Genomic DNA, 11,215 nt, shown 5'->3' with positions numbered 1-11,215 from the left:
TCCCATTGTGATTTTGATCATGATCAAACTAACCCCATGACTAACTATGCAACACAGAGCTGCATATTCTTCCTAGCCAATTCTCCATGCCAACTCAATGTTATTCTAGAATTCATCATACGAACCCAACTACAGCTTCCTTGAATTCCTCCACAGTAACTATGCTAACAGTGTAAGGGGAAGGCCAGACTCAGCCCATACTTCACCCAGGGATGTGTTCCCACATGTGAGGTAATCGTCTCATATCTCTGCAGAAGCATCTATCAAAGCACAGCATTCCACTGCAGCCAGCACAAATATGCACGACTGCACTGCACTTCCCCCATCCCCCCAAAATACCCACACACAGTCTGCTAGCAGAACAGGACAGAAAGAGAAGCGCTCACTTATGTGAGTCTGCTGTCTCTGCTATATAAGGTTAGTTGAAGAGAGAGTAGAGAGAGACAGAGACACACACAAAGACACAGTAACATATAGACAGACACAGTGACATACAGAGAGATACAGAGAAAGGAACTGACTCGTCAACGTCCTCTACGATCTTCACCAGCAGAGAGTGGCCATCACGGCTGATAAACTCCTGGGCAAACGTGACATCAGTGGACACGCAGGCCAGCTGCTTCAGCGAATCACAGCGCACACCTGAGTCTGAGCTCTGGATGCCCTTGTACAGGTCCTCGGCACAACGGCCCTACAACACACACAGCATAAAAACACACAGACAAAGGATGGATGAAGTAGATATACCGAAAATGTAATACAATTGTAATAGGCCTACATAGTGTGCAGACACACATACACACACAGCCAACAGGGGATTATGTAAGGAACAGAGCATGGTTGGTTTGTCAGGCTCTTGTTTGCAGACTCACCGGTGCCTTGGTCAGACGGAGAATGCAGCCATTCTTTATGTCCAGACGGTTCTAGAACATAAAGACCACAGAGCAGACACAATGACAAACATAGTCATACAGGCAATACAGACTGACTTAGAAATGGCTTGGACTGATTACTGTTTTCACACTGCACTAATGCACATATACTGAACAAAAATATAAAGGCAACATGCAACAATTTCAAAGATTTCATATAAGGAAATTAGTCAATTGAAATAAATTAATTAGGTCCTAATCTATACATTTCACATGACTGGGAAAACAGATATGCATTTGTTGGTCACATATACCTTATAACTATATACAGTGGGGGGGAAAAGTATTTAGTCAGCCACCAATTGTGCAAGTTCTCCCACTTAAAAAGATGAGAGAGGCCTGTAATTTTCATCATAGGTACACGTCACCTATGACAGACAAATTGAGAAGAAAAAAATCCAGAAAATCACATTGTAGGATTTTTAATGAATTTATTTGCAAATTATGGTGGAAAATAAGTATTTGGTCACCTACAAACAAGCAAGATTTCTGGCTCTCACAGACCTGTAACTTCTTCTTTAAGAGGCTCCTCTGTCCTCCACTCGTTACCTGTATTAATGGCACCTGTTTGAACTTGTTATCAGTATAAAAGACACCTGTCCACAACCTCAAACAGTCACACTCCAAACTCCACTCTGGCCAAGACCAAAGAGCTGTCAAAGGACACCAGAAACAAAATTGTAGACCTGCACCAGGCTGGGAAGACTGAATCTGCAATAGGTAAGCAGCTTGGTTTGAAGAAATCAACTGTGGGAGCAATTATTAGGAAATGGAAGACATACAAGACCACTGATAATCTCCCTCGATCTGGGGCTCCACGCAAGAGCTCACCCCGTGTAGTCAAAATGATCACAAGAACGGTGAGCAAAAATCCCAGAACCACACGGGGGGACCTAGTGAATGACCTGCAGAGAGCTGGGACCAAAGTAACAAAGCCTACCATCAGTAACACACTACGCCGCCAGGGACTCAAATCCTGCAGTGCCAGACATGTCCCCCTGCTTAAGCCAGTACATGTCCAGGCCCGTCTGAAGTTTGCTAGAGTGCATTTGAATGATCCAGAAGAGGATTGGGAGAATGTCATATGGTCAGATGAAACCAAAATAGAACTTTTTGGTAAAAACTCAACTCGTCGTGTTTGGAGGACAAAGAATGCTGAGTTGCATCCAAAGAACACCATACCTACTGTGAAGCATGGGGGTGGAAACATCATGCTTTGGGGCTGTTTTTTCTGCAAAGGGACCAGGACGACTGATCCGTGTAAAGGAAAGAATGAATGGGGCCATGTATCGTGAGATTTTGAGTGAAAACCTCCTTCCATCAGCAAGGGCATTGAAGATGAAACGTGGCTGGGTCTTTCAACATGACAATGATCCCAAACACACCGCCCGGGCAACGAAGGAGTGGCTTCGTAAGAGGCATTTCAAGGTCCTGGAGTGGCCTAGCCAGTCTCCAGATCTCAACCCCATAGAAAATCTTTGGAGGGAGTTGAAAGTCCGTGTTGCCCAGCAACAGCCCCAAAACATCACTGCTCTAGAGGAGATCTGCATGGAGGAATGGGCCAAAATACCAGCAACAGTGTGTGAAAACCTTGTGAAGACTTACAGAAAACGTTTGAACTGTGTCATTGCCAACAAAGGGTATATAACAAAGTATTGAGAAACTTTTGTTATTGACCAAATACTTATTTTCCACCATAATTTGCAAATAAATTCATTAAAAATCCTACAATGTGATTTTCTGGATTTTCTTTTCTCCATTTGTCTGTCATAGTTGACGTGTACCTATGATGAAAATTACAGGCCTCTCTCATATTTTTAAGTGGGAGAACTTGCACAATTGGTGGCTGACTAAATACTTTTTTCCCCCACTGTACACTAGGTCTGCTATAACTATATACAGTAGGTCTGCTATATATTGGGTTTATATTTTTGTTCAGTATAATTAGAGAGGGGGGAGGGAGAGTGGGGAGAGAAAGAAAAGGGGGGGAGAGAGAGAGAGAGAGAGAGAGAGAGAGAGAGAGAGAGAGAGATAAAGAGAGAGAGAGAGAGAGCGCGAGAGCGGGACAGAGATCGAGAAATTAAGTTGGTTAAGTTTCAGATGATTATCATTTCACGCCTGCACTGGCCCCGGAAATAGCAGGAATCTCTGTTCAGACACAGACACACACCAGTAACAGTGCCAACCAGCCCTCCTGTTACCCCATGCATATCACACACCCAGTGGAATAACAATGAACACAGCCACAGCAGTAGAGGGTTGTGTTTGACCTCTTCAAAAGTCACAAGCTTAGTTTAGCTCCAGCAGCTACCCAGACCAAGGCAATTGGCGTTGATGACATTTCAGGCATCACTGGCATGACAAGGACACCCTCTACTGTCAACTTACAGTATAGAAGCCACACACTAGACAGCCAGAAAGACCTATGTTTGTTTACAGACAGCCTCCATGTTCATTGAAAAGAAAGAGAATCAACTCACAGATTCAGTGATGTAGGTCTGAACACCGTCGGTATACTGGAGGGCGTAGTTATCAGGGCCTGGAAGATTCCACCTAAAAACCCAGTCATCATAGCCACTGTAACTACTGAAAGAGGACAAAGTAATTGCTTGAACTCAACAAGGATAACATGAACACACACACACACTCAGTCACACATACACACACACACACACACACACACACTTACCCATCACAAACCTCCTTTATTACAGCAGAAAGGGGCTTTTTCTGTCAGGAGATAAACATAGTTGTGGTCAATGAGCAGCAGAAGGTAAGAACTGATTTAGATATCATGCTTTCATTTTGTAAACCATGGTGGATTAACTATAGTACACTGGTCCTATGACCCTGAGCCTGTTGATCCTAGATAAACACAAAGCTTTACTTCCTCTATGCTGTTGACTTATGAGGCAACAGGGACATTGAATAAATAAGAGACAACTACTTTAATGTCTATATTTCAATTGCCCTGTAATTTGTGGTATACATGGTGGTCAACCAATCAAAAGTGTTTGTGTACTGTGGTAGACCTATCACTGCCCTGTAATTTGTGGTCTGTAGGGGGTCAACCAATCAGAGGTTTTTGGTAAGGTCTGGTAGTCCAATAGGAGAGCTTCTGAGGGGCTTGCAGTTAGTTTTTTCCTCCCATGAAATGTCTACAGAATCAGCTTGTTCAAACTTGACAGGCACCCATATCTAACCAAAACCTTTTATTTAATTAAGGCCTTGGTCTATTAACAATTTGACATCCTAAACACCCAGCACATCACTTTACTATAATCCTATAATAACTTCTCTATTGACAGCGTGGTGTTTTTCTATAGCAGCAGCTGCTTCACAACTCTGAACACACTGCATCGACGCTGAGGTGCATCACCCCTTCATAAAAAACATTATTAGCCCGCCCATCTCTGCTCAGTATTGCTTCATATACCACAGCTATAATACAACCCACAGGCTGCAGTGCTGATTCCTATTGTAACTTTCCACTTAGGCATTGATAGTACAGTAGGTTTTCTAAACTCTCTGACTCAGGCTCCACTCCTGTGTGCTGATGCTTACCTGGTCCAGTTGAATGAGCTGAGGGTATGCCCCTGGCATCTGGATGGCAATCTTCACGATATCCTGTTGGGGCATCTTGAAGTGTGTGTATGGGCGTCCTCCTAAGACTCTGAGATAAGGTCAATATTACTATCAAATAATTCACACAGTAAATTTGGGTTTTTCTGTATGTTTCTGGCCTGACCAGAACGGCCTTGCCCTCGAGTCATTGGAGCTTTCATTTTCCAAATGAATTTGCTGAACTTCTATCTTCCTCTTTTAAGGTACTAGGTCTACATTTGCTTCAGTGTGTACAGAAACATAGCCCATTCTGTGTATAGGACTACACACAATTGAATACAAGGCCAGACACAGACAGACATGCATACACAACCCCCATGGCACACATAGACATCCATTTCCTCCTCAGCTCACAGATGGGAGTCCCAGAGGAGAGGACAGTCAAGCTCTTTTCATGCTCTCTCCAGCACATATGGAAACACTAAAGTTTGTTAAACAATTCTGCACATGCTTCACTTGATGAAAAGGGAAATAACTATGTGTGTGTCTCGCATTCACAGGTCAATGGAACTAACCTACAAAAAATATGTTATGTTTTATTGCTGGTGTTTAAGTGCCATTTCTGTCAAAGCATAGACACTTTCTCTTTCACCTGACAAACTGCACCTAGTTTTCTAGACCCCTTCCATTTCAGTAGCCCTATGCCATCCCAGGTAGGTCCATAGATGTTAACTTGTAGCCTACTTTGCTAGCTGATCACATAACACTGTAATTACAGGAATGTCATTAGCTCTTCAGCATTGGTAATTTGTTAAGACGCATCGAAAGCAGAGCAGATTATGAATGACCATGATCACCACCAGTGTTTTGGCTTTGATGGAAACTCTAACCTGAAAATGTTCTCACTCACTTCATATACTAATACTCTTGAAGCCTTGTGAAAGACAATGCTCCTCCGACCCAAAACATTACTATACTAGCCTAGTATTCATACGAGGCAAAAAAAGAAGAAAAAAAGAAGCCTTTCGTAAACTAACACTCGCACTTGACTTTTTTTTCCCTCTTACTAGCACTGACTTTGCTGATAGCTACTTTATTGAGGAGCGTTTTACTTATTATGACTGAGATATTTGGTTGTCCCACCTAGCTATCTTAAGATGAATGCACTAACTGTAAGTCGCACTGGATATGAGTGTCTGCTAAATGACTAAAATGTCAAATGTAGGCTACATGACAGGCTGGCAGGGAGAGCAGTGTTTGGGTTTCCTAGGCTCTCTCCCCTGCCTGTCCCAACATGCATTGGGCTGCACCCTCCCTCTGCTACTACTGCAAGTGGGAGAGGTGCGAGAGAGAAAAATAGAATGTGTTGTATAAGTGTAGAGGTAACGTGTGAATCAGTGTCTCTGCATTTGTAAATCCTGTACATTAATGGTATTACTGCTGTTCACTCCTCTTATGTTTGTTGTGTAGTAAATATTTCACATTTCATGATTTTGTATTTGTTTTTTCCTGTGAAGCACATTGCGTTGCATTCCATGTCTGAAATGTGCTATATAAATAAAGCTTGATTTGATTATAGTGAACCATATAGTAATAGTGCCCATGACCATATAGGGCTATGCACAAATGTGTATCCTCCTGTATCCCTTCTGTTAGCCTGCAGAACTAACTCTGTGTCATGCCCCTTGACGCTGTAATAACCATCCCACCGCCTGTCCCCTTAAGGGGTGGGGAGGAGGGGGCCTTCAGCTCCCTGGAATTCCAATCCTGACCGACCACCTACAACTGCCACCACAAACACACACTTTGAAGTCTGTTGTCATCGGCACCACCACTTAAGTGGGGCTATTAGTGCCCGAGCCTTTACATTCTGGGTACTGGGCAGAACAACTGTGTCAATGGCAGTTGTCGACACACTAGTGAAATTGATCCATGGCTCGAGAGCCAGCCCTTTTCTGTTCATTTAAAATGTATGTCGAATCATTGACGATTGCTTGTTACCTGACACTTTATAAAGATGGAATGGAAACTCCTTTCTCTGCAGTAAGCCATTTCACAGCACATGCTAGCATACACTGAAAACGACTTCAAAAATACCCACTAATTAATTAAACTATTCATTTTGTAGGTTGATTCGAGTTCGTGTTTCACTCACATATAAAAGTTAGGGTGACTATTGATGATGTCAACCCTCCTCAGCCCGTTTATCCTACTAGCCAGCCGTAGACACAAAAAAGGACGAAACAGGTAAAAAGAGACAGGTAATGCTGAACTGGGGACCCGGGGGCCATTCGTATCAGGTTTACGAAACAGATTTGTTCATTCTCGTTCGTAAAGTTTAGCGAACAATCGAAAGAAAATATCTAGTCGAGTTGCACTTTTATTTGGCTCCTACCTGTTTGAAAAGAAAAGTTACTGTCCTCGCGAAATCTCCGAGATCGGGACTGGAAGCATTTGAAATCTCTCCCTAGAAAGGACGACAATAATCCGATAGAGAATTCTATTTTCAACAATCTTGGAGAACCTATCTGCCTAGGTGGAGAAGTTTCTTCCCATGTTTCAAAAAATAATTGACCATTCAAAGTTCCGGGTTGAGTTTAGTCACCCGCCCCCTGTAGGAAGCAGTGTGTGTACACCATAGACTGTAAAAAATAAGGTATATTGAGTACAACAGTCACAACACCCATAAAACCTAGCGGTCAGACAGGGAAATGGTTCCAATCGTTTTCCCACCATTCATTTTTCCCATAAGGAATTTTAGAAACTTAAAATAAGGCCTGTATTTCGTGTAGGCTTACCCTAGCGTGGCATTTTGATAACCATGTAAATCTCTCTTGGACAAGGTGACTTTTATCAATATATTCATCTCTATTTACTCTCAGATTCGAAAATGAACCTATCCCCACCCTTTCTATATGTTTGTAGATTGTACTGCCTTTCACCATATTGTTTGCAGTGCCTTCCCTTACAATAACTGTCTTGTTGTAGTGCCATATCAGAATAATTCACAGTGTGCAGTGGAGTGAGATTTGGAGTGCCGTTCACCATATTGTTGCAGTGCCATATTAGAATAATTCAGTGTGCAGTGTGTCACTTTTGCATGCCCGATATTTACCTGAGGGAGTCAGGGGGACGGTAACCTACCTGAAGGGAGGCTCTATTGTGTCGACACAGTCCAGGAAATCGTGCAGTCTGCTGTGGGAGGTGGGGAAACGGGGTCTGATCGATGTTAACCCATGAATTTAAAATAAAACTTACCTTGAGCATACTTACCTGTCCTGGTCTTCTGTGTTGGGGTTGTGTGCTGGAGAACATTAAATCCTGTGTTGGGTGGAGTAGAAAGGGTTCACACTAAACTGTGATACACACATATTTATTCTACTTTGTTCGTGTTTCACCTAACCTCATGACCAAAAACACACATTGCTATAAATGTCATAATATGGGCTATTTTCAGCCCTTTCCTGGGTAGCTTGAACTGAGTTGGACCTTCGTCAGGTCATTAATCACCCTCCTCCTCCCACCCCAACAACCTGCTCCTTAACAGAAAGAGCAATTGAAGACTGAAAGCTAAAAAAAAATCCATTAAAAAAACAAGCTGTGGATTTTTGTCCATCCTCCCCCGATTCAGAATATATCATGTTCATAGTCATGGCAAGCTTTGTGTAACAGCTATTGAAGATTGAAAGCAAAGAAACATATATAAAAAAGAAGGAATTTCAACAACAAATAAGCAATGGCTTTTTGTCCATCCTCACCTGATTCAGAATATATCATTTTCATACTCATGGCACACTTTGTGTAACAGCTATTGAAGATTGAAAGCAAAGAATACATAAAATAAAATAAAACTTTGGATTTTTGGGCATCCTCCCCTAAGTCTGAATATATAATTGAAAAGCTTCATAGGCATCAATATTCTCATGGGCATCCACCGCCTACCCGCTCTCATCGACTACTGGTCCACTGACGTCGCCCTCAGTGTACACATACATAGCTAGCAAAATGGCACGCAAACGCTTTGAGCAGCTATGTAAGTACATACACTTTTTGGATCCAAATTCAACAAATGAGACAGACAAATTGTACAAAGTTACGCCTTTCATCCACATTTTGCAACACAACTTACCCAAACTATTTAATCCCTGGCAAGCCCTCTCTGTGGATGAGGCAATGATCAAATTTGACAGTAGACTTTTATGGAAACAGTACATGCTGAAGAAACCAGTGAAGTGGGGAATTAAAATATGGTGTCTGTATGACTCATTGACTGGTTACTGCCTTGCTTTCAATGTGTACACAGGTCGGGAGGGGCTGGGGGACGAAGCAACAGAGCTAGTAATGAAGCTCATGAGAGGCTAACTATTGTCACACCACCATCTTTATGCAGACAACTTTTTTTATTCCATTCCTTTGGTGAGAGACTTGCTTGATACCGACACCTATTATTGTGGCACAGTAAGGCCCAATCGTAAGAACTTCCCCAAGGCCATTATGGATGGCAAGCTCCAGAGAGGTCAGTGTGAAATGGTCTGTAGATAATGTAATGGCGTGTCGCTGGAGGGACAAAATAAATGTGTATTTTCTGTCCACGAACAGCTCAGGAAGGACATCCTCAAACCAGTGTCTAAGTTCAGGCAGAACGAAATTATATCTGTTGCAGAGCTTGTAATGGATTACAACAAGAAAATGGGCAGGGTTGACCATCTTGACCAGTTCAGGAGCTACTATAATGTTGGACGCACAGGGAGAAAATGGTGGAAGTAAGTGCTTTTTGGGATGCTCAACATTTCCATCATAAATGCGTACATTGTGTGGGGGACCCTGCAAAGGCCCCGGCCTTCCCAGAAACCGCAGACGATGGTCCCTGAAGACATTCAAAATGCAGCTTGTGCATTCTCTTTGTGATGGCTACAGTGGCAGGAAGCCATCACAGTTGTAACTCATGAATTGAAAGCACTCCCTGGTGATGTTTGAAGGGCGCAAGAGAAGGTATGAGATGTGTATCCAGAGTGGACGCAGGGCAAAGAGTGGGAGATGTGTATCCAGAGTGGATGGGAGAAGTGTAGAAAGATCCTTTAGGTGCTGTACATTTTCTGTGCCGATTCAGAATATATCATTTTCATAGTCATGGCACGCTTTGTGTAAGAGCTATCGAAGATTGAAATCCAAAATCGTTTATAAAAAATCTATTTAACAAAATGTGGATTTTTCTCCATCCACCCCTGATTCAGAATATACCATCTTCATAGTCATGGCATGCTTGGCTCAATATCTATTGATGAGAGAAAACCGAATATCCAATATAAAACACATTTTACCGAGGTCCATCTATGAACATATTGTGATGTCACGAGAGGCTGTGTCCTGGAGGGACGTTACATCCCCCTGAGGTGGCTGCAAACCCAGACAGCTATGGCTCCATCTGCTGGTATGGTCGGGAACTCCACCCCTCTATGGCCAATCTTCCCACGCAGCTGAAACAAATGAGGAGCTGATGAGCTGAAGGTTTGGGAAGTGAAGAAACACAGTCTCCAACCTGGGCTCTCTGGAGGACAAGAGTGCTGCCCGTCCACTTCCATGAGGAATATAAGGATTTGGAGATACTTACCTTTGGGAAATACTCACCTTTGGATATATGCACCTGTGGAAATACGTGTGGGACATTTTGAAGGACGTTTTGCTGGGTTGGCCACTAGCTGCAACGTGGAATACAGTAAGACTGGGGAAAAGTTATTTGAGCGAGGGAGAGTTATGATTTTGGATGTGGAAGAGACATCCCTGAACTGTTAACCCTTAAAGAGCCACCAGAGAACAGAATTGTGTTATACTTTCGTTAGTTTCCCAAGACCTTTAATAAAATCCTTGTTTTGGTTGAACCTGGTCTCCTTGCACTACTTGAGCAATCCCGCTGAAAGCTGTGTAGCCTCTCGTGACATCACAATATTCATGAAAGTATTTTTGTGTACTCTATCCTGTCTGATTATCCATCAGTCTAACATACATATGCACACCATGAACTGAAAAAAAATCTGGCCACTAAGGGCTTCATAAAATAATTTTGATTGATTGAAAGTTTACCCGTGTGGGTGTGGGTGTGGAATGGGAGGCGTGTAACTGTATCACTCAATTTATTATGGAAACCCCTAAAAGGTGATTATTAAGAAGAGAGTGTGTGTATGGATGAGAAAAATAAAGAGAGGAAGGAAGAGAGAGACCGTGTGAGAGGAAGGAAGAGAGAGATTATGTTCCTGACCACAACTTTATCCTATTTGTTGCTCCGCTCCTCTCTCTCTCACTCTCTCTCTCTCCCTCTCCCTCTGTTACTCTGTTCCTCCAGGTCAGTGAAAGCGAGGGAAGTGATGTAGAGAGTCAGGGCTCAGCAGCAGAAGGCAGGGAGGAAGAGGAGTTAGAGATGATTGGAGAGATATAGATGTGGAGTGAGGAGGGAGGAGTGGAGCGTGGGGGAGAGAGGAAGAGGAGAGTGAAGAGGAGGGAAAGGAGAGTGGGGGGAGAGAGGAAGAGGAGAGTGAAGAAGAGGGAGAGGCGAGTGGAGGGAGAGAGGAAGAGGAGAGTGAAGAGGAGGGAGAGGCGAGAGGAGGGAGAGGGGGAAGCAGAGAGAGGAGGAGGGAGGGGAAGAGGGAGAGCACACCCGAAAGGGGAGCCTACGTTTCCATAGAGTGCGTCTGCCCCAAGTCCCACCATTCACCCTTTTACCA

At 43.2% G+C, this 11,215-nt stretch overlaps 1 protein-coding gene across 1 annotated transcript in view; it reads right to left on the bottom strand.

Moving 5' to 3' along the window:
- The window catches only part of elmo3 (engulfment and cell motility 3), a 24,455-nt gene extending 17,375 nt beyond the window's left edge, over positions 1–7,080 (bottom strand). Inside the window, exons 1-6 of the mRNA XM_041838214.1 lie at positions 6,892–7,080; positions 4,497–4,605; positions 3,622–3,662; positions 3,413–3,485; positions 873–923; positions 522–691 (exon numbers count right to left, since the gene is read on the bottom strand). Of these exons, the coding sequence (XP_041694148.1) occupies positions 522–691; positions 873–923; positions 3,413–3,485; positions 3,622–3,662; positions 4,497–4,571 (410 nt within the window). The 5' untranslated portion in view covers positions 4,572–4,605; positions 6,892–7,080. The remainder of the gene's footprint in view (positions 1–521; positions 692–872; positions 924–3,412; positions 3,486–3,621; positions 3,663–4,496; positions 4,606–6,891) is intronic.
- Between the last annotated feature and the right edge of the window lie 4,135 nt (positions 7,081–11,215).

This window comes from Coregonus clupeaformis, chromosome 19, assembly GCF_020615455.1.
Source record: "Coregonus clupeaformis isolate EN_2021a chromosome 19, ASM2061545v1, whole genome shotgun sequence".
NCBI lineage: Eukaryota > Metazoa > Chordata > Actinopteri > Salmoniformes > Salmonidae > Coregonus > Coregonus clupeaformis.
This window is presented reverse-complemented; position numbering and strand designations above follow the sequence as displayed.